Source organism: Papio anubis, chromosome 20 (genome assembly GCF_008728515.1).
Source record: "Papio anubis isolate 15944 chromosome 20, Panubis1.0, whole genome shotgun sequence".
NCBI classification, from domain to species: domain Eukaryota; kingdom Metazoa; phylum Chordata; class Mammalia; order Primates; family Cercopithecidae; genus Papio; species Papio anubis.
Genome location: NC_044995.1, coordinates 43339726 through 43362772, shown reverse-complemented (window position 1 = coordinate 43362772; position 23047 = coordinate 43339726). Strand labels below are relative to the sequence as shown.

The 23047-nt window shown below is 55.2% G+C and overlaps 2 protein-coding genes across 9 annotated transcripts; one reads left to right on the top strand and one right to left on the bottom strand.

Annotated features, from left to right (window-relative positions):
• Positions 1–21: 21 nt before the first annotated feature.
• On the top strand, positions 22–945 carry RPS28 (ribosomal protein S28). Its single transcript, XM_031660004.1, has 4 exons — positions 22–131; positions 218–265; positions 506–644; positions 819–945. Exons 1-3 carry the CDS (start codon positions 93–95, stop codon positions 626–628), a joined length of 210 nt encoding a protein of 69 aa, XP_031515864.1. The 5' UTR covers positions 22–92; the 3' UTR covers positions 629–644; positions 819–945.
• A 193-nt stretch (positions 946–1138) lies between these two features.
• KANK3 (KN motif and ankyrin repeat domains 3) lies at positions 1139–22466 on the bottom strand. 8 transcript variants are annotated; one of them, XM_031659998.1, is made up of 12 exons: positions 22432–22466; positions 17909–18136; positions 16783–16844; positions 13796–15073; positions 13616–13715; positions 13205–13411; positions 13019–13103; positions 12332–12548; positions 3958–4103; positions 3633–3833; positions 3451–3549; positions 1139–1480 (listed from the first exon to the last, which is right to left on the bottom strand). In XM_031659998.1, exons 3-12 carry the CDS (start codon positions 16814–16816, stop codon positions 1397–1399), a joined length of 2451 nt encoding a protein of 816 aa, XP_031515858.1. In that variant the 5' UTR covers positions 16817–16844; positions 17909–18136; positions 22432–22466; the 3' UTR covers positions 1139–1396. The 8 variants fall into 8 exon arrangements, with proteins under 8 accessions (XP_031515858.1, XP_031515857.1, XP_031515859.1 ...); XM_031659997.1 differs by lacking the exon at positions 22432–22466 and adding an exon at positions 22258–22423; XM_031659999.1 differs by lacking the exon at positions 17909–18136 and having other exon boundaries at positions 22432–22464.
• Between the last annotated feature and the right edge of the window lie 581 nt (positions 22467–23047).

Genomic DNA, 23047 nt, shown 5'->3' with positions numbered 1-23047 from the left:
CGAGACAGGAGTGGGCGGGGCTAGGATGTCCTATAAACGCTCTCTGCGAAGCACGTGACTTCTCTCCGCCAGACTGCCGCCGTGCCGCCATCATGGACACCAGCCGTGTGCAGCCTATCAAGCTCGCCAGGGTGAGGTGGGGGCCCGAATTTGGGGGCAGGGGAAGGGAGTGGAGGAGCCGAACGGGCCAGGTCTGAACCCAGCTTCTTTCCTCCAGGTCACTAAGGTCCTGGGCAGGACCGGCTCTCAGGGACAGTGCACGCAGGTAATCGGGTGGGGGCATTTGGCCGACTGCCGGGGACCTAAACCGCTACCCTGTCCTAATCCCTGCCAGCCGGAATCCGGGAACCGATGCTCATTTCATCCCAGGGTTCTGATGGTTCCCTTTAACAATCTGTGTTTTGGGCCCTACACGTTCTCTGAATTCGTATCTCCTTCCCACTTCGCGGTGCCTTTCCGCGGCTCGCCCTAACTTCTTCCTCCCCTCCCTGGTGGGGACCCGTAGGTGCGCGTGGAATTCATGGACGACACGAGCCGCTCTATCATCCGCAATGTAAAAGGCCCCGTGCGCGAGGGCGACGTGCTCACCCTGTTGGAGTCAGAGCGAGAAGCCCGGAGGTTGCGCTGAGCTTGCCTGCTCGCTGGTGGGTGCAGAGGACACCCCTTTGATAAACCCTTGGTTGGTGGTAGGGAGGCTTCGTTAAGCCCAGGGTGAGAGGGTTTGGGAAGCACAGTCTACAGAGACTGACCAGAGGGAGGCGGGAGTTTGCCAATTGCTGCAGGGCCTGTCAGCATCTCATGTTTGGTTCTGTTTACAGGGTCTTGGATGTAGGGTTCGACCACTTGGCCGATGGGATTGGTGTGTCACAATCTGCTCCTTTATTTCTTGCCCGCCACGCGGAATTGAGATGCTCCTTTAAATAAAGCGTTTGTGTTTCAAGTTAACTCGGGTTCTTGTCTGGGTTATGCGACTAGGGTTTCTCTAGTTTTCTTGAGTGGTTCCCAGGTGGTCACCGATCCTCCGCACTCTGGACATCCTGGCCGTGGGGTCTTGCCAAACGAAGCTTTTCTTTTTTGAGGCGGGGGGGGGGGTCGTGTTTGTATATGTGCACCCTCTACCCCGAACAAAACACAAGCGTAGTAGGAATGTTTTATTAGCAAAAAAGTTTCAGAGAGTGGGTGAAACAGGGCTGTATCACTCCTTGGTCCCCACCTCATTTTGGTGGGGCGAGGGTGAGACCCTTCCTGTCACAGTCACCCCAACTGAAATTGCCTTTCTCTTCGGCCAGTGTTAGCCTCTGAGCAGAGGACCCTGGACCATTCTGTGCGCCAAACACTGAGGTGACTGAGGAGGAGATCTCCCCACAGCTAGGTATAGTGAGCCAGACGGGGCAGCTCACTGAACCTGGGGGTTCTCTCCATTGTCGCTGCATTCTCCTTCACCAGGTGTGGCTGTCTGGGAGCCAGGGGGTGACTCGCTCTGGAGAGAGGGGAAAAGAGGGGGTCCTGCTGCAATCTCCTTAAGGCAGGAAACGTGGGATTCAGCACCAGCCTCACCTAATGGAGCCAGGCTGCCTGGTTTGTATCCTACCTCTGCCCCTTCTGACCTGGAAGAGGCGCTTGACCTTCCTCCCACATCTCTTCCAGTGGGGCAAGTATAGGTGTTCCTCAATTTACAATGGGTTACATCCCGGTGAGTACATCATAGGTTGAAAGTATTGCAAGTTGAAATGTATTTAATATACCTAATCTACCAAACACCACAGTTCAGCATGGTCCATTTTTAGCCTGTTCAGAACGCCTTAGCCTATAGTTGGGGAAACACGTTTAACACAAAGCCTGTTTTAATGAAGTGTCGAATGTCTCATGTAATTTATTGAATACTCTGCCAAAGTGTGGTTTCTGCTAAGTACACATCGCTTTCACACTATCATGAAGTCAAAAAATTGTAAGTGGTACCAGGCGCAATGGCTCACACCTGTAATCCCAGCTACTTGGGAGACTGAGGCAGGAGAATTTCTGGAACCTGGGAGGTGGAGGTTGCAGTGAGCCGAGATTGTGCCATTGCACTCCTGCCTGGGCAACAAAGCAGCTGTCTCAAAAAAAAAAAAAAATGAGCTGGGCGTGGTGGCACATGCCTGTAATCCCAGCTACTCAGGAGGCTGAGGCACAAGAACCACTTGAACCTGGGAGGTGGAGGTTGCAGTGAACTGAGATTGTGCCACTGCACTCCAGCCTGGGTGACAGAGCGAGACTCTTGTCTCCAAAGGAAAAGAAAAAATTATCTGGGCATAGTGGCACGTGCCAGTAGTCCCAGCTACTTGAGAGGCTGAGGCAGAAGAATCCCTTGAACCCCAGAGGTGGAGGTTGCAGTGAGCTACAGTCGCCCCACTGCACTCCAGCCTGGGTGACAGAGCAAGACTCCATCTCAAAAATAACTAAATAGAAAATTGTTAGTGGAGCCATGGTAAATTGGGGTCAACCTGTACGGGATGGGTGGGCTGACACTTTGATTATGAAAGTGCTGAAACTTCCTGGCACTTGCCATCAGAGTATAGTGGTGTTGGGGGCCAGTGTGTTCTGCAAACTCACCCCATCTCCAGTTCTGAAGCTCTAGACCCGCTTCCCCACCCTGCCTGATGCCAAAGGTCTCCTTTTTCCTTTTTTTTTTTTTTTTTTTTTTGAGACGGAGTCTCGCTTTGTTGCCCAGGCTGGAGTGCAGTGGCCGGATCTCAGCTCACTACAAGCTCCGCCTCCTGAGTTTACGCCATTCTCCTGCCTCAGCCTCCCAAGTAGCTGGAACTACAGGCACGCGCCACCATGCCCAGCTAATTTTTGTATTTTTAGTAGAGATGGGGTCTCACCGTGTTAGCCAGGATGGTCTCGATCTCCTAACCTCATGATCCACCCGCCTCTGCCTCCCAGAGTGCTGGGATTACAGGCGTGAGCCACCGCACTGGGCCCCTTTTTCCTTTGATAAGAGCCTCCCTGGCAGTAGGTAGCAGGAGCCCAGGCATGCATGAAAGGTCTTAGCTAGGTCTCTGTGACCTTAAGTTGCTTCCCCCTTTGAGGCCTCAGTCTCATGACCTGGGATAGTGTCAACCTCACTGGGGTTTTGCTGCTTTCACATCAAATCCCAGCCCCTGCCAGGCGCTCTGGTTTCACACCTGTAATCCCAGCACTTGATGCTGAGGCAGAAGGATCCCTTGACTCAGGAGTTTGAGGCTGCAGTGAGCTCTGATCACGCCACTACACCCCAACCCGGGTTACAGAGTGAAACCCTGTCTCCAAAAAAAAAAAAAAAAAAGCCACATAGGAGAATCTAGACACTGGTTCTGCACCCCTGTTGCCACCTTTGGGGAGCAGAAAGGGAGGTCTGGGGCATATTTACTATCCTCTGCAGACTGAATTTGCAGCTGGGAAGGCTGGTTTCTCCAGAGCTGTGCTCACCTGGGTTTCGGGCTGGCCCGAGCTCAGGTGGGCATGTAGCAGAGCGGCCACCTCATCCTGCTCAGCCTCCAAGGCGATGGCCAGGGCACTGGTGCCCTCCTGTTGAACGTTAGGGACAGTCAGATCCCTGAGCCAAGCCATGGGCACCCCCCCAGGATGCCAGCCCCATTGTGGGGTCTTACATTGTCCAGGATGGCAGGGTCGCAGCCTGGCTGGGCGAGCAGCAGCCGCACGGTGTCCAGGCGCCCATACTCACTGGCGCACATCAGCGCCGTGGCCCCATCTGCATCCTGCGCATTCACGTCAGCTCCACACGCCAGCAGGGCTGCCACCATGTCCTGTCGGCCATGGCTGATGGCCAGCATGAGGGCCGTCTGCCCCGTCTGGGGAGTGGGGAAGAAGAGGGGACAGGCTGGGGTAGGCTCGGGGAAGGGAGGTCACAGACAGGTTGACTCCCAAAGTGGAAGTGACTCCTGGCTGAGAGCCACAGTGGGGGCGTCCACGCACCTGACTGGCCTTGGCATTGACGTCGCCCATGCAGAAGAGTCTCTGGACCACGGCCATGTCCTCCTCCTCCCGCCCCACAGAGGTAAGTGCAGCCAGCATGAGGGCTGAGTAGCCGGCTCGATTCTGGCGGTTGACCTCGCAGACCCCTGGGAGAGAAAAGGGGGCTGTCCATGGAGATGCCAACACCGTGGCCCGACTTGATCCACTCAGCTACCTGCAAGCCCTGGGCACGGCACCTGCATACGGGGTGGTCTCTTCAACGTTCTCCCCACAATAGCCACGTGGTTCCTGCCTCATGAGGGTGTTGCTCAAATATCTACTCAGTGAAGGACCTTCCTATTTCATCTTTTTTTTTTTTTTTTTGGAGACATAAGTTTCGTTCTGTCACCCAGGCTGGAGTGCAGCGGTGCAATCTCAGCTCACTGCAACCTCCGCCTCCCGAGTAGCTGGAACTACAGCATGTGCCACCACGCTTGGCTAATTTTTGTATTTTTTAGTAAAGACAGGGTTTCACCATGTTGGCCAGGCTGGTCTTGAACTCCTGACCTCAAGTGATCCACCCACCGTGGCCTCCCAAAGTGCTGGAATTACAGGCATGAGCCACTCGCCCGGATCTCCCTATTTCAAATCAGGCAGGGACTTGGTTTTGTTTGCAGCTGTATCCCTCAGTATTTAGAACAATACCTGGCACATAGTACATGCTCAGTTCAACGTTTGTTGACTGAATAATAAAAGGATATGTTTATTTTCATGGCCACCGCCCGCCAAGCCACCATCATTGCTCCCCTAAAGAACAGTGCCGCCGGGCGCGGTGGCTCAAGCCTGTAATCCCAGCACTTTGGGAGGCTGAGACGGGCGGATCACAAGGTCAGGAGATTGAGACCATCCTGGCTAACACGGTGAAACCCCGTCTCTACTAAAAAATACAAAAAACTAGCCGGGCGAGGTGGCGGGCGCCTGTGGTCCCAGCTACTCCGGAGGCTGAGGCAGGAGAATGGCGTAAACCCGGGAGGCGGAGCTTGCAGTGAGCTGAGATCCGGCCACTGCACTCCAGCCTGGGCGACAGAGCCAGACTCAGTCTCAAAAAAAAAAAAAAAAGAACAGTGCCAGCCTCCACCCTTGACCCTGAATCAACTTCAGGTTCCACACAGCAACCAGGAGCAACTATTTATTTATTTAGAGACGGAGTCTGGCTCTGTCGCCCAGACTGGAGTGCAGTGGCACAATCTCAGCTCACTGCAACCTCTGCCTCCCAGGTTCAAGTGGTTCTTCTGCCTTGGCCTCCTGAGTAGGCACATGCCACCACGCCCAGCTAATATTTGTATTTTTAGTAGAGACAGGGTTTCACCATGTTGGTCAAGCTGGTCTCGAACTCCTGACCTCGTGGTTCACCTGCCTCGGCTTCTCAAAATGCTGGGATTACAGGCATGAGCCACTGCGCCTAGCCAGGAGCAACAATTTAAAATGAATTTGGGGCCGGGCGTGGTGGCTCAAGCCTGTAATCCCAGCACTTTGGGAGGTCGAGACGGGTGGATCACAAGGTCAGGAGATTGAGACCATCCTGGCTAACATGGTGAAACCCCGTTTCTACTAAAAAATACAAAAAACTAGCCGGGCGAGGTGGCAGGCGCCTGTAGTCCCAGCTACTCGGGAGGCTGAGGCAGGAGAATGGCGTGAACCCGGGAGGCGGAGCTTGCAGTGAGCTGAGATCCGGCCACTGCAGTCCAGCCTGGGAGACAGCGAAACTCCGTCTCAAAAAAAAAAAAAAAAAAAAAAATGAATTTGGTTGCCAGGGCAGTGGTGGTGGGCACCGGTAATCCCAGCTATTCGGGAGGCTGAGGCAGGAGAATCACTTGAACCTGGGAAGCGGAGGCTGCAGTGTGCCAAGATCACACCACTGCGCTCCAACCTGGGCGACAGAGTGACACCCTGTCTCAAAAAACAAAAAAACAAAAAAGCTGCCAACACCTTGATTTCAGACTTCTGGCCACCTGTTGTTTGAAGCAGGTCACAGTGATACTGTGATGGCAGCCCTAGGAAGCAAAACAGCCTGGTCAACGCTGCCTGTCCTGAATGAAATACAAATGTGATCTCAGTTTCCTCTGGGATCAGTTCTGTTACCATCCTGGCCCCTGTTCCTCCCAGTGCCTGTTTGGATGACGTTTCCTGGAGTGGCTGTTTTAATCCCTGTCTCCTGCCATTCTGAAGGCTCTGAGAATTGAAGTAGTTTAAGGAAATGAATGGGCAGGAGGGGCATATAGTGAGGAGCCTGGGGAAAGGAGCGGGGTCGGAGTCATGAGATGGATACCCTAGTGAGGAAGGAGAGCTGAGATGAGGGACTGGGGAGTAAAGAGTTAAGTCAAATGACAGCAAAAATGGGGGCCAGGCATGGTGGCTCACGACTGTACACCCAATGGTTAAGGAGGCCAAGGCAGGAAGATCGCTTGAGGCCAGGAGTCTGAGGCCAGCCTGAGCAACATAGTAAGACCCCCATCTCTTAAAAAATTTGGCCGGACACGGTGGCTCATGCCTGTAATCCCAGCACTTTGGAAGGCCGAGGCGGGCAGACCACGAGGTCAAGAGATCAAGAGTCAACATGGTGAAACACCGTCTCTACTAAAAATACAAAAAATTCGCCGGGCGTCGATGGTGTGCGCCTGTAGTCCCAGCTACTCGAGAGGCTGAGGCAGGAGAATTGCTTGAACATGGGAGGCGGAGGTTGCAGTGAGCCAATATTACGCCACCGCATTCCAGCCTGGTGACAGGGCGAGACTCCATTCCCCCCCCCCCAAAAAAAAAAAATTAGCTGGGTGTGGGGGCTCGTGCCTGTGGTCCCAAATACTCAGGAGGCTGAGGTGGAAGGATCGCTTGAGTCTGGGAGGTTGAGGCTGCATCACGCCACTGCACTCCAGCCTGGGAACAAAGCTGTCTATGAAAAGGGGTTGGGGGATGTTCCCTGTTGGGGTGGCATGCTGTGTGGGTGTCCATGCCTTCCACTAAGATACCAGTGTAAGGCGTCAGGTGGTAAGGGGGGAGCACACAGAAATAACCAGAGTGCGGTCCCTGCAGGCTAGCCCAGGGACCCATCCATCTTCCTGCTCCCTCTCCCTTTTCTCTTGCAGCTTACCCTTGTCCTTGCTTAACTAAAGAATCACCCTGGCCAGGCACAGTGGCTTATGCCTGGAATTCCAGAACATTGGAGGCCGAGGCAGGAGGATCACTTGAGCTCTGGAGTTCAAGAACAGCCTGGGCAACAGAGCGAGACCTCATCTCTACTAAAAATACAAAAATCAGCCAGGTGTGGTGGACAACGCCTGTAATCCCCGCGACTTGGGAGACTGAGGTGGGAGGATCACTTGGGCCCGGGAGTTGGAGACCAGCCTGAGCAACACGGTGAAACCCCATACCTACAAAAAAAAAATTTAAAAAGAATCACCCTCTTCGTTGACTTCATCCCCGGTTGTCTTCTGCTATGGTCCTTACTACCATTTGAAATCATTTATGTTTTTACTTGATAATCCTCTCTCTACACTCTTGGCTCACCACCCCCACTACACACACACACACACACACACACACACACACACACTCAAAACTACACGTTCCTGAAAGTTCTGGGGGAGCAGGCATTTATTCAACACACACTTGACGGTTTGCTGTGGGTCTGTCAGGCAGGCAGGTAGGGTCGGGTGAGAGGGGTATGGAGAAGAGTTCACGACAGGCTGAAGGAGGATGACAGAGGCAAAGAGACAAGGGGTGGGGGCTGTGAAACGGAGAGGGCACGGGGGTAACTGTCTCCGTAAGGTCCAAGGATGACTGGAGTTGGGAATGGGAGCCTGTAAGCTGAGAAGCTGGGAGGTGAGGGTCGGGAAGTGGGGAGCTGGGAACTGCGATTCTGTAAGGGGCGCAACTATTAGTGACATCAAGGTCTGGGGCTGGTGTTACACCTGTAAAGCTGATGTGGGGCAGAGTCAAGGGCAAGGAAGGAGAGCAGTCAGGAGGCTGGAGGGATCATGGGGGAGGATACTGAAATTGACAAGTGTCGGCTGGGTGGGGTTGCTCACTCCTGTAATCCCAGTACTTTGGGAGGCTGAGGCGGGCAGATCACCTGAGGTCAGGAGTTCAAGACCAGCCTGGCCAACATGGTGAAACCCCATCTTTACTGAAAATACAAAAATTAGCCAGGCATGATGGCACTTGCCAGTAATCCCAGCTACTCGGGAGGCTGAAACAGGAGAATCACTTGAACCCATGAGGCAGAGGTTGTAGTGAGCTGAAATCACACCAATGCACTCTAGCCTGGGCAACAGAGCAAGACTCCGTCTCAAAAAAGGAAAAAAAAAAAAAAAAAGAAATTGACAAGCGCACCACAGTTCTCCCCACTTTCTCACTTGTAGTTCTCAATGATAACTATAGGCCGGGCACAGTGGCTCACTCCTGTAATCCCAGCACTTTGGGAGGCTGAGGCGGGCAGATCATGAGGTCAAGAGATCGAGACCATTCTGGCCAACATGGTAAAACCCCATCTCTACTAAAAATACAAATTATAGGGCGGGCGCCTATAGTCCCAGCTACTTGGGAGGCTGAGGCAGAAGAATCACTTGAACCCGGGAGGCGGAGGTTGCAGTGAGCCAAGATCACGCCACTGCACTCCAGCCTGGCAACAGAGCGAGACTCAGCCTCAAAAAAAAAAAAAAAGACTATAGAATGCTTTAACCTACGTGGAGCCTGATCAACATGGAGAAACTCTGTCTCTACTAAAAATACAAAATTATCCAGGTGTGGTGGTACATGCCTATAATCCCAGCTACTCAGGAGGCTAAGGCAGGAGAATCTGGGAGGCGGAGGTTGCAGTGAGCCGAGATTGTGCCATTGCACTGTAGCCTGGGCAACAAGAGCGAAACTCCGTCTCAATGCTCTGGAAATGCAATCTTGAGATAAGGAGGAACTGGCTGGAACAGCCTAGGCTCTGTTCCTGTCCCCATCTAGAAACAGGTTGTCCTTTAATGCGTTAGCCCAGCAATTCCTGTTCCCCAGGGTATAAACCTAGAATGGGCTGCTTTCCACCTGCAGTGCAAGTGGGGCACCTGCAGACCAGATTCCATCCAAATTGGGCAGCCTTCCTGAGCCTTGGGGGATTGGCTCACTGTCAGTCTTAGGCTTCTGCTCTCCCTTGCTGCCTATCTGTAAATAAGGAACCTGCTTCGTGTAACTCGTTGTGTGAATGAGTATTCTACCTTACCAGACTCGGGCAGGTAGGAAAAGCACATTCCAAGGTGCAATGGGCTGAAGGGGTAACCAGTGCACAGTGGACCTGCTTTGCAGCAAGGATTAGGCTGGAGGGAGAGAGGGAGAACTAGCCAGGAGCTAAGGTTCAAGAAACAAGGAGCTAGTTGAGGTCAGAGGTAGAAGCCGGAGAGGCAGAGTGGGGAGGGGTCTAGTTAGTGACAAGATGCTCCAAGGTAGGGTTTGAGAAGGAAGAGGGGTAAAGGTCTAGAAGTGGAGAGCAAGAACAAAGGGCAAACCCAGGTACCTCCAGGCCCTAGATTCCAGGGGATGAAAGAGGAAACAGCTCCTGAATGCAGGGGCATTAGTGTATATGACAGCAAGCAAGTATAGGCAGAGCTGAGATGGGTGAGAACCAGGAGAGGGTCTGGAGAGGCAGAGCCAAATGGGAATTAGAGGCTGGGCACACTGGCTCACACCTGTAATACCAGCACATTGGGGGGCCTAGGCAGGAGGATCACTTGAGGTCAGGAGTTCAAGACCAGCCTGGCCAACGTGGTGAAACCCGTCTGTACTAAAAATATAAAAATTGGCCGGGTGCAGTAGCTCACACCTGTAATCCCAGCACTTTGGGAGGCCAAGACGGGCAGATCACCTGAGGTCAGGAGTTCGAGACCAGCCTAACCAACATGGAGAAACCCTGTGTCTACTAAAAATACAAAATTAGCCCGGTGTGGTGGTGCATGCCTGTAATCCCAGCTACTTGGGAGCCTGAGGCTGGAGAACAGCTTGAATCTGGGAGGCAGAGGTTGCAGTGAGCCAAGATTGTGCCATTGCATTGTAGCCTGGGCAACAAAAGTGAAACTCCATCTTTAAAAAAAAAAAAAAAAAAAAAAAAAGCCGGGTGTGGTATTCGTGCCCGTAATCCCAGCTACTCAGGAGGCTGAGACACAAGAATCACTTGAACCTGGGAGGTGAAGGTTGCAGTGAGCTGCGATTGCACCGCTGCACTCCAGCCTGGGCGACAGAGCGAGACTCTGTTCAAACAAACAAACAGGGCCGGGCACAGTGGCTAACGCTTGTAATACCAGCACTTTGGGAGGCCGAGGCAGGCTGACCAGTTGAGGTCAGGAGTTTGAGACCAGCCTGGCCAACATGTTGAAACCCCGTCTCTACTAAAAGTACAAAAATTAGCTGGGCATGGCGGCAGGTGCCTGTAGTCCCAGCTGCTCGGGAGGCTGAGGGAGGAGAATCGCTTGAAACCGGAAGGCGGAGGTTGCAGTGAGCAGAGAGATCGTACCACTGCACTCCAGCCTGGGCAACAGAGCGAGACTCCATCTCAAAAACAAAACAACAACAACAACAAAAAAACAAGTAGGGATTCAAATGCAGGAGATAAGGGGGCCAAGGAGCCTGAGGCCTCTTGTGGTGACCAACGATGCCAACTCCCCTGCCACAGCCCCAGCCCCCTTTAAGGCATGAGATGCCCAAGAAATTCATTTAGATTCATTCAGTGTCCCCTGTCTCCGACAATGGCCCAGCTTCCAGAGCAGCTGTATCCTTTCCTAGGTCATAAAGACCTGCAGGGATGGGAGGGATCTGTGTGTTTAGGGGGTTCCGGGCAGGCAGTGGGACCCGCCTCAGCCTGCAGTTAGTACCAGAGGTGCCCAAAGGCTGACTCAGAGGTTTCTGAACCTGCAGGAGGGCACCTGGAGGGAGGGGGCTCCTGGTGGACAGCAGTTTGTTTACCGCCCACCAGACCCTTTGTGCCCAGTTTATCGGGGCAAGCAGCTGGAGGTGGGTGGGGCAGAGTGTCCCATCCCAGGAAGGAGTCAGAGCCCCGCCTGGTGAGTTCCTTCCCTCCAGGCTAGACATTGGGGCTCAGGAACTCCGTGAGTGCTCTGGCTGGAGATTCAGGGACAGAGCACATGGTGGCCATTTACTGATCTCCTACCACCTGTATTATCATAGCTACCCAGGGAGGGAGGCCTTGCCAACCCCATTTCACAAGCAAGATTAAATAATGCCCCTAAACTGAGGTTTACCTAAGCCCAGAGCTGTTTATTCCCTCCAGCTGCAAAGTGGGAAGAGCCTCAGGGTAGAACTAGAGGTATGGTGGGGCCAAAAGGCCTCTTTTTTTTTTTTTTTTTTTTTTTGAGACGGAGTCTTGCTTTGTGGCCCAGGCTGAAGTGCAGTGGTGCTCACTCTTGGCTTACTGCAACCTCCGCCTCCTGGGTTCAAGTGATCCTCGCACCTCAGCCTCCCTAATAACTGGGATTACAGGTTCCCACCACCATGCCCAGCAAGTTTTTTTTGTTTTGGTTTGGTTTTGTTTTTGAGACTGAGTCTCACTCTGTCGCCCAGGCTGGAGTGCAGTAGCACGATCTCAGCTCACTGCAACCTCTGCCTCGCAGGTTCAAGCTATTCTCCTGCCTCAACCTCCTGATTAGCTGGAATTACAGGCATGTGCCACCACACCCAACTAATTTTTGTATTTTTAGTAGAGATGGGGTTTTGCCATGTTGGCCACGCTGGTCTCAAACTCCTGACCTCAAGTGATCTGCCCACCTCAGCCTCCCAAAGTGCTGGGATTACAGGCATGAGCCACTGTGCCTGGCCCAGAGGGCAGAAGGCCTTTCAGAACCCAGACACAAAGAGGTTTAAAACCTGAGGAGGTTGACTGGGTGCAGTCACTCACACCTGTAATCCCAGCACTTTGGGAGGCTGAGGCAGGCAGATCATGAGGTCAGGAGATCAAGACTATCCTGGTCAACATGGTGAAACCCCATCTCCACTAAAAATACAAAAATTAGCTGGGTGTGGTGGCGCATGTCTGTAGTCCCAGCTTCTCGGGAGGCTGAGGCAGGAGAATCGCTTGTACCTGGGAGGCAGAGGTTGCAATGGGCCGAGATCGCGCCACTGCGCTCCAGCCTGGTGACAGTTTGAGACTCCCTCTCAAAAATAACGTAACATAACATAACATAACATAACATAACATAACATAACATAACATAACTCGAGGAGGAGTGGTGCCCTGTGCTGGCAGCCATTCTCTGCTTTCATCTCCAGAGTCTTTGAGCCTAGGTCAGCCCCCTGCCCTCTCCTCCCCTATTTCCTGGTGTCCCCCCCACCCTCCCTTAGCTCTGACCCGTATTCAGGAGCAGGCTTGCGATGGCCAGATTCCCGTGGGACACACTGTAGTGGAGGGCCGTGTTTCCGTTGCCATCCGTCAGGTTCACCACGTGCGCCAGCAGCTCGGGTCCCAGGTGCCTCACCCCTTCCAGCATCCTGGCCACGGGCTCCGCCTGAGAGCGCCGCTGGCTGGACACTCGAAACCACTCCTGGGCCACGAGGCGCACTGCGCCCTGCCGAGATAGGGGCGAAGATGACATCAGCGATGTTGGGGGAGTTGGAGGGGGTACTGGGAAGAGACCCCTTTGGCGTTTCCAGACAGGGAAGGAAGGTCACTCCTCGTCCCGGTGGGGAGCCATGCGGACCCAGATGGAGCGTCGGGGCCACACCCCTATCGGAGGGCAAACATGCGGGGAGGGGGTCCTTTCCTTCTAGGGAAGAATTTGCGGGAGAAACTGGAATGGGGAAAGGCAATGAGTGCTTGCCCCTGGGGAGTCCGGGAGTGGGGCCGGGGCCGGGCCTCTTTGGGGAAACCAAGGAAAGATCAGCGCTGTCCTGGGAAGGAGATCCCTTCGGAGAACCCGGGATAAGGCGAGATGCCTGGCGGGAAGGGATGGAACCCGGTGCGCTCCCCTAAGTGGGCGTCAGAGGTCCTTGGAGGCGCCCGCGCCACTCCCTGGTGCTGGGCTCCCGGGGCACTCACGCCGTCGCGGGCTACTCCGCGGGGCCGGCTCAGCTGCCGCTGCAGCGCTGCGCACGCCTCCCTTAGACGCGGGCTCAACTCACACCTGCAGAGAAGGCCAGGAAAGGCTCAGGATGGATCCGGGGCAGCGCCGACCAGGAGGGGAGCAGCTGCCTCCTCTCCAAACTCCTAGCGAGCGCTGCTCACCTCCCCTGTGCCACCGGCTGAGGCTCTGCCTCCGCCTCGGGCTCAGGGTCCCGGATGTCCCCGCCGCTGGGAGGGCCAGGGGTGCCCGAGTCGGATTCCCCGCCGCTGTCATCCCCAGAGCCCGAGGAGCTACCCGGGGGCTCGGCGCCACCGTTGTCGCTGTCGCCATCGCTGTCACTGGCGTCCTCGCTGGAGGAGCTCTCGTACCTGGGGGCAGGGTGGGAGGCGTCTCCTAAAACTACCCTGTGGGCTCGTTCTGGAGACCTGCGACGTGGGTGTGGCCGTTCCCACTTTATAGATGAGGAAACTGAGGATTTCCCAGACCACGCTGCCAGCAGAGGGGCAGAGCTGGGGTTCCAACCCCAGTCTATGTCCCGGCAGAAGATGCCACGGGAGGGGAAAGGCGCTCACTCTCCGTTGAGGACCCCAACAAACTGCAGGTTCTTGGGTCCGGAACTGGGTTGGGCACCAGCGGTGCCGTCTCTCTTCTTCATGATGGATTTGAGGATGCCTGGCGGGGATGGGATGAGGGCACTGAGTTCGAGTCCGGCGCCCACCAAGCCAGGGCCCAGCGACGGGGTCGGGACTCACCCGCGGGCGCCATGGCCCTGTCTCTGTCCGTGGATCCGGGTGAGCTCTCCTGAATCAGGGAGGGCACCTCCGCCAGGGGCTCGGTCTGCGCGGCCTTTTCGGCACAGCTCCACAGGGTCTGAGTGGTGGCCTCGCGCAGCTGGGCCCCTGCCTCTGCCTCCTCCGCAGCCTCGCGGGCCTCCTCCAGCTCCCGCAGCCGGCCCCGCAGAAGTTCACTCACCCCGCGCTGGTGCTCCAGGCTGGCTCGCAGCAGCTCCAGCTCACGCTCGGCGGCCGCGGGCAGCCCCAGCAGTGCCTCGGTCACCCACGCATCCGCCTCAACGGTCTCGGGGGCAGCCTCCACGCCGGCCTCCCGGGTCTCCGGCACGGCCTGGGCACCCGTTTCTCGGGTCTCGCGCACGGCCTCGACGGCCACCTCCCGGGTCTGGGGCGTCCCATCGAGACTCACGACCGCCCCGTCGAGGACCTGGAGCGCGCCCTCGCTGCGCCCTGCAGCCAGGCCGTCTGGGCCGTCAGCCCGGGGGCTGGCCCTGGCACGGACGCCACGCTCGGAGGTGGCCAGGCGCTCGGTGAGCCGCCGCAGCTGGGCGAGCTTGTCCGGGCGCGTCTCGGCCTCCCAATCTGGCTCGGCCTGCGCGCGCCCGGCCAGCAGCCGCGCCTTCTCAGCGCGCAGCGTGCGCACCTGCTCCTGCAGCTCGGGCAGCGCTCGCGCCTGGTCCTCGAGCTCGCGCAGGCGCCTCAGCGCCGCGGCCATCTGCTCGCGTACCAGCTGCAGTTGGGCAGGGCCAGGCGAGGCAGGGGCAAGGTTAGGGGCGGGGCTGCTGCGGCCGGACACTCGTGGGCTGCGAGGGACCCCGCGGCCGGGGCTGGGCGCGCGCTCGTGTGCCTGCGCCAGCTCCAGCCGCCGGCTGGTCTCCCGAAGCGTGTGCTCGACGCGCGGGTTGCGCACGGGCGCGCGCGGCGACATCAGGGGCTCCGAGGGCGCGCCCGGGGAGAGTACGCCCGGTGCTCCACCGTCGTCACTGGCCAGGGACTCGCTGGATGTCCAGGCGCCTGGGCTACGTGCGCCCGCGAGGCCGGGCCGGGGCGCGCGGGGACGGCGCGCGGGCAGGGGTCCAGGGACGCGGCGGGCGGCGGGGCCACGCTCCAGCTCCTCTATGTACTTGAGGAAGTCCAGGTCCAGGTGGAAGCCATAGGGCGTCTCCACCAAGTAGGGCGAGCTCGGGCTGCGGGCGCCCCCGGTGGCGGGGACCGGGCACAGGCGGGGGCCGCCCAGGTCTGGAGGCACGACGGGGGCACGGGGAGGGGGCATCAGAACAAGGAGACTCGGGAGATACTAAACAAACCGAGCGTGTCCCCCACCCATGCCCACGCTTCACACTTATCTGTACCCAAGTTTTCACTCAATCGCACGTTTAATGAGCGCCTACTGTGTGCTAAGCACGTTTCTAGGCCCTGGGGACACAGCAGTGAGCTAGACAAACATCCCTGTCCTCCTGTAGAAAGCAGATAAGCATCCTTCTAAACGATACCTAAGACAATGATAATAATAATGGAATAAACGGAGGAGGCGCTACTTAGCCTCTGGTTGCCAGGGAAGCTTTCCTGTGTAGGGGACTTTGCTGTGGAGGGGAGCCCTGGCCCGGCGTGGTGGTTCGCACCTGTAGTCGTAGCATTTTGGGAGGCCGACACAGGCGGATCACCTGAGGTCAGGGGTTCCAGACCAGCCTGGCCAACATGGCGAAACCCAGTCTGGGCTAAAAATAAGAAAATTAGCTGGGCAGTAGTGGCGCGCGCCTATAATCCCAGCTACTCCGGAAGCTGAGGCAGGAGTATCACTTGATTCTGGTAGGCGGAGTTTGCGGTGAGCGGAGATCGCACCACTGCACTCCAGCCTGGGCGACAGAGGAGACCCTCTCAAAATAAAAACAAACAAAAAAAAGGAGCCCTGGCCCGACGTGGTGGCTCACGCCTGTAATCTCAACATTTTGGGAGGCCGAGGCGGGTGGATCGCTAGAGCTTAGGAGTTCGAGACAAACCTGGGCAACAAAGTGAGACCTCATCTCCAAAAAAAAAAAAAAAAAAGAAAGAAAGAAAAAGAAATAGCTGTGCATAATGGTGAGCGTCTGTAGTCTAAGCTACTCAGGAGGCTGAGGTGGGAGGATCACTTGAGCTGGGGAGGCAGAGATTGCAGTGAGCCGAGATCGCACCACTGCACGCCAAACTGGGTGACAGAGTGAGCCCCTGTCTCAAAAAAAAAAAAAAAAAGGTTGGCCTGGGGGAAGCCCTGCAGGATGAGGAGGAAGCAGCTGGGAAAAGGTTTCTAGAAGAAAACAGCCCATGGAAATACCCTGGGGTAGGAGGGAGGAGGGTCAGCTGGATTCACAGCCAGCTGGAGACCAGGGTGTCCCGAGCAGAGTAAAGGAAGGCAGGGGGAAGAGGAATGGAGGCACAGGGGCCACACTTTCCTAGTTTGAGGGCTACCTGGGGAGGGGGCTAGTAGTCCACTTGTGATTAGTGCCATAGGTGGGAGTTTTTTTGTTTTGATTTTTTCTTTGTTTGAGACGGAGTCTCGCTCTGTTGCCTAGACTGGAGTGCTGTAGTGCCATCTCGGCTCATTGCAGCCTCTGTCTCCCAAGTTCAAGGAATTCTCCTGCCTCAGCCACCCGAGTAGCTGGGACTACAGGCACGCGCCACCATGCCTGGCTAATTTTTGTATTTTTAGTGGAGACAGGGTTTTACCATGTTGCCCAGGCTGGTCTCGAACTCCTGATCTCAAGTGATCCCCGCACCAAGGCCTCCCAAAGTGCTGGGATTACAGGCATGAGCCACCGCACCCGGCCGTGATTGATACCATAGGTGGTTTAAAGCAGGCTCATGACATTGGAGAGGACCCTCTGGCCACTGGAGGGCTGTGTCCACACACACAGGCATCAAGCGTTTCTCTGTGCATGCGCGCACACACATATCTCTTTTTGCACACTCACCAGGCAGGTTCTGATTCAGGGCAAACTTGGCCATGTTTCCTGCAGCAGCTGTCAGAGGCACCCTGCAAAAGGGGTGAGGGTGGGGCTGGGTGCTCTCCCTCTGGCTGGAGCCTCTGGGGCCTGCCTTTGAGTCTAAGTAAACAGGACCCAAGAGCTCTCCTCCACCCACCAACCTCCCTCCACACATGCCCTCTCTTTCCTCTTCCCTCAAGAGACCTTGAAACTTTTTTTATTTTTATTTTTTGAGACAGAGTCTCGCTCTGTCACCCAGGCTGGAGTGCAATGCTGCAATCTCGGCTCATTGCAGCCTCCACCTCCCGGGTTCAAGTGATTCTCCTGCCTCAGCCTCCTGAGTGGTTAGGATTACAGACGCCCACCACCACGCCTGGCTAATTTTTGTATTTTTAGTAGAGATGAGGTTTCACCATGTTGGCCAGGCTGGTCTCGAACTCCTGACCTCAAGCTATCCGCCTGCCTCGGCCTCCCAAAGTACTGGGATTACAAGCATGAGCCACCGTGCCTAGATGACCTTGAAACTTTGGATTGAATGAATGATCCCCAGGTGTCAGACATCAGCCTGCTGGGCAGGAGGAAGCAGAAAAGACATCAAGCAAAAAGAAGATGACCAAGAAAACAAGGGTAGCTGGGAGTCGGGAAGGCGTTCCAGACCTGCTGAGTTTTCTGATAATCTCTGGGGAAAATTAGAAATGGATGCTCTATGTAGTGGAGTATGAGCTTTTAGGAAAGGAAGACCAGAGCTGGAAGCCCTTCACAGGATCATTAAAAACTCATCTGGAACCAGGTACCCTGGCTTATGCCTGTAATCCCAGAGCTCTGGGAGGCCGAGAGGGGCGGATCACCCGAAGTCAGGAGTTCAAGACCAGCCTGGCCAACATGGTGAAACCCCATCTCTACTAAAGATACAGAAGTTAGCCAGGTGTGGTGGCGTGCATCTGAAGTCCCAGCTACTCAGGAGGCTGAGGCAGGAGAATCGCTCGAACCCAGGAGGCGGAGGTTGCAGTGAGCTGAGATTGCGCCACTACACTCCAGCCTGGCAACAGAGCAAGATTCCGTCTCAAAAGAAAAAAAAAAAAAAAAAGATGTAATTGTGCATCTAAAGTTTTACCAAGGTCAGTTGTGAAACTCTTGCAGGAATGATGGGGAATTGCGGGCTGGATGCACCAAAGATCCAAATCAACAGATACTTGTCTCCCTGGAATGTCACTAGTGGAGTGTCACAGGCTTGATCCTTGGCTCGTAAGTTTGTAATGCAAACACAAACACCTGGGTTGTCAGAGCTGTATTATTCATGAGGCTGTCTGGGAACGTGACTGTTTAGATGACATGATGGAGGCTGTAAGAGAGTGAGGAAGATTGGGCCACATATAATAATGTGATATTTAACAAGGACAAACATTGAATCCAGAACTTTGGTTCAAAAAGCACAGGGTGAAATCTCAGCACTCTGGAAAGCCAAAGCAGAAGGATCGCTTGAGCCTAGGAGTCAAGACCCACCTGGGCAACATAGTGAGACCCTATCTCTTTTTTCTTTTCTTTTCTTTTTTTTTTTTTGAGACAGAATTTCCCTCTTGTTGCCCAGGCTGGAGTGCAATGGCTCGATCTCGGCTCACTACAACCTCCACCTCCCAGGTTCAAGTGATTCTTCTGCCTCAGCCTCCCAAGTAGCTGGGATTACAGCCACTGCTACTACACCCGGCTAATTTTTTGTATTTTTAGTAGATACAGGGTTTCATCATGTTGGTCAGGCTGGTCTCGAACTCCTGACCTCAGGTGATCCACCCACCTCGGCCTCCCAAAGTGCTGGGATTACAGGCATGAGCCACCATGTCTGGCCGCTATCTCTACTTTTTTTTTTTTTTAATAGTGAAACCACCGGCACAGTGGCTCATGCCTGTAATCCCAGCACTTTGGGAGGTCGAGGTGGGTGGATCACCTGAGGTCAGGAGTTCAAGAGCAGCCTGGCCAACATAGAGAAGCCTCATCTCTACTAAAAATACAAAATTAGCTGGGCGTGGTGGTGCATGCCTGTAATCCCAGCTACCCGGGAGGCTGAGGCAGAAGAATGGCTTGAACTTCAGAGGCAGAGGTTGTGGTGAGCTGAGATCGAGTCATTGCACTCCAGCCTGGGCAACAGAGCGAAGCTCTGTCTCAAAATAAATAAATAAATAAATAAATAAATTTCCTGGATGTGTTGGCATGCACCTGTAATCCCAGCTACTCAAGAAGCTGAGGCAGGAGTATCTCTTGAGTCCAGGAGATGCAGGCTGCAGTGAGCTATGATCATGCCACTGCATTCCAGCCTGGGTGACAGAGCGAGACCTTGTCTCAAAAATAAAGAAAAGAAAAGAAAAGAAAAAAAAAAAGAAAGAAAAGAAAAGTAAAGCACGGGAGCACAGAGTGGGAAAGATGGGCTTTGGAAAACCCATATGGAAAACCTTCGGGGAGGGGAAAGTACCTATGGTGTGTCCTGCCTGATTACATGTAATCCCCATAGCTGGACACAATGGTGCATGCCTGTAATCCCAGCTACTCAGGAGGCTGAGGCAGGAGAATCGCTTGAACCCAGGAGGCAGAGGTTGCAGTGAGCTGAGATTGTGCAATTGCTCTCCAGCCTAGGGGACAGAGCCAAGACTCCGTCTCAAAAAAAAAAAAAAAAGTCTATATATACACACACACACACACACACATATATCCCCCATACAACACTTTGCATACTGCAAAGTAGTATTATTATTCATATTTTGCAGATGGAGAAACTGAGGCACAGAACAATTAAATCAGTTGCCTGTGGGAAAAGTACCCTCAGATTGGGCTCTGCCCATCTTCTGCGGACCCCTTGCCAGCAGGTCCCTGCCACAGCTTCTCACTGCCCCTTACCTGTCCAGTCCTCCACTGACAGGCGTCTGCCAGACCCAGTTCATCCTGTCCCTGGGCCACTGCCCATCTGGGCTAACCACATGGCAACACTCCCAGCCACGCCTTCTGGCTTCTCGAATCCCTGGTGACCACTTGTGTGCCTGATACTACCAAGCATTGAGCACCCACCAGCCCTCCTGACTCATTACCCTACTCCGCTGCTGGGGAAACCCTAACCCCACCTCCCACTTGTCTGGCCAAGGTCCCTGACCCCTCCCTTCCCACTCCAAGGCCAGGCAGGGGGCCCTTTCCAGTCCCCAAGCAGCTGTTTCCTGTCCCTTCACACCGGCTGCAAGGGGTGGGTCAACAGGCCAGCGGGTCATCGCAGAGGACAGCCAATGCCGTTCATCACTTGTTTTCAGGAAATTGCCAGGGAAGAACTGGGTTGTGGAAAGAGTCCAGATCAAGGGTTGGGGGGTCTGGGTCTGCTTCTCACACAGCTGGCTGTATGACGCAATGGGGTCAGCGTCCTCCTCCGGTGACCTGGTCACACCCAAATCCCAGGCCCTGGGATCTCAGAAGACAGCTGTGGGTCATTCCTAAGACCTAAACTAGCTGAAGCAGTTGGATCCAGAGGCTGGGCTAAGAAAGGAATGGATTCCTCCAGAATATCAAATAATAACAACACTTTTGACATTTACTATGGGCCAGCCTCTAGTCTAAGGAATTTATGGATATTTACTTTTTTTTTTTTAAGAGGCAAGGTCTTGCTCGCTGTGTCACCCAGGCTGGAGTCAGTGGCTCCATCATAGCTCACCGTGGCCTTGAACCCCTGAGCTCAAGTGATCCTCCCACCTCAGCCTCCCAAATAGCTGAGACTACAGGAATGGACCTCTACACCTGGCTAATTCAGGCTAATATTTTAAATTTTTTGTTTGTTTGTTTTAGATGGAGTCATGCTCTGTCGCCCAGGCTGGAGTGCAGTGGTGCGATCTCGGCTTACTGCAACCTCCGCCTCCCAGGTTCAGGTGATTCTCCTGCCTCAGCCTCCCAAGTAGCTGGGACTACAGGTGTGCACCACCATGCCTGGCTAATTTTTGTATTTTTAGTAGAGACAGGGTTTCACCATGTTGGCCAGGCTGGTCTCAAACCAGGTGTGAGCCATGCCCGGCCTAATTTTATTTTTTGTAGATACAGGTGTCTTGCTATGTTGCCCAGGCTGGCCTCCAACTCCTGGGCTCAGGCAATCTCCCCAGTTCAGCCTCCCAGAGTGCTGGGATTACAGGCGTGAGCTACTGCACCTGATTTTGACTTATTTTTTAAAAATCCTAGCTAAATCCACTGACGTTGGATTTCCTATGGCCATTGTCCCTTCCCCTATTGTACAGATGGAGAAACTGAGACACAGAACAGTTTAGTGTTCTGCCTGTGTCCTGTCACAAACAGGGAGAGGCAGGATTTAAACCCAGGCAGGTCTTCCAGAGTCCTTGCTTTGGCCACTACACTTGAATGCTTTCTATTTTTTATTTTTATTTTTGAGACGGAGTCTCTGTCACCCAGGCTGGAGTGCAGTGGTGGGATCTCGGCTCACTGCAACCTCCGAGCCCAGGGTTCAAGCGACTCTCCTGCCTTAGCCTCCTGAGTAGCTGGGATTACAGGCACCTGCCACCACACCCGGCTAATTTTTGAATTTTTAGTAGAGACGGGGTTTCATCATGTTGGTCAGTCTGGTCTCAAACTCCTGACCTCGAGAGATCAGCCCTACTCGACCTCCCCAAGTGCTGGGATTACAGTCATGAACCACCAAGGCTGGACTTGAATGCTTTCTAGAAACAGCCCCTTCCCCTTACCAGCAAGAGCAGGGAGCCTTAGGGAGCTTGTCCCTCCCAGCCTACACCTGTGTCAGACTCTGTGGGTGTCCCTGATTGGGGGTGGACTGGAGTGGGGCGTGGAGCTGCCTTCCCTCTCCTCCGCTCCCTGCCCTGGCTGTCACGGCTAGATCCGGATTCTCTGCCTGAGACCCCCTCATTAGGCCGTCAGAGCCGACGCCATACGCCCCCTCTCCCGCCCCAGGGACTATTTTGGGACGTAGAGCTGTGATCACCAAACCAGAGTGGTGGGGGCCACGGCAGGCCAGTGAGGATCCCAGTCCTGGGGAGAGGGCGCCTTCCAGGAGGCCCTGAGTACTGGCAGCCCCTGATGTTTGCTGGGACTCTCAGACTCTTGAGGTGGGGGTGGGGGTCGGTGACGGCAGGAAGCGGGGTGCTAAAGTCATCATCACCCGTCCACCCCCAGGTCTTCCTAGCCGCACAGAGACAGAGCAGTTTCCTACAGGAAGCGCCGCCGGGCGGTCCCATCCGCTACCCATTGTCTGCGGGTCCGGGGGCTGTGCGTCCCTCCCCAAAACACCGTTTCCGTGTCACGCTCCCACACCCAGCCCAGCGCGAGGGGCTGGATGGGGTCCCCAAGCCGTCCCGGGAAAGGGTCCCAGAGCCGGTTGTGGTATTAGGAAGCGAACAAGCCCCTCAGTGAGCTCCCGAAGGGCGAGAGGGGGGCGAGCCCACGCCTCCAGAGCCCCCCACTCTGCTCGCTACCCACCTGGGTCTCCCAATGTGGGAGGGGTCCCGGCCCGAGGACACGGCGCCCGCCCCGTCGCAGCGGGCAGAGTCCGCAGTGGGGCTGGAAACGCAGCGTAGCGCCGGGTCCCGGTGCGTCCCCGAATCCAACCTCCCAGGGATCCCCCATCCGTGTCCCCGCAAGCTGGCGATTTACCTGAAGCCGCAGCCCCAGCCGCGCCCGCACCCGAGCCCGCCCCCTCGAAGTCCGGGGACTGATTATCAAGGCCCTCGCCCTAACTGACGGCCATGCCAGCCAACCAGCCCCTGAGGCCCTCCACGCCATCCAATGGGACGGTGGGGTGGGACAGGCAGGCGGGGCCTGGAATGTAGGGCGTGACTGGGGGGCGGGACCTGGAGTGACGGTCGCCGAGCGCGGGCTGGTGGCATTTCTGCCCCAACAGAGGTCAAGTCCCTGCCCAGCGCCGGGCCAAGGAGCTTGGATTTGATCCACAAGCACGAGGGAGCCATGGGAGAACTATGAGTAGAAGAGTAACCCAGTGGGATTTCTGTAACTGGCATTTATTTTGCAGTGCCTGGGTGAAGTACCAGGACCCGGATCTTCCCCATCGCAGGGCCTCTGCACATGAGGTTCCACCTACCTGAAGTGCTTTTCCTTGCACCTGTACACGCAGGTACTTTTTGAGGCTCCCCTACTGTTTTTTGTTTTGTTTTGTTTTGTTCTTGTTTTTTGAGACGGAGTCCCAGGCTGGAGTGCAGTGGCACTCACTGCAACCTCTGCCTCCCGGGTTCAAGCTATTCTCCTGCCTCAG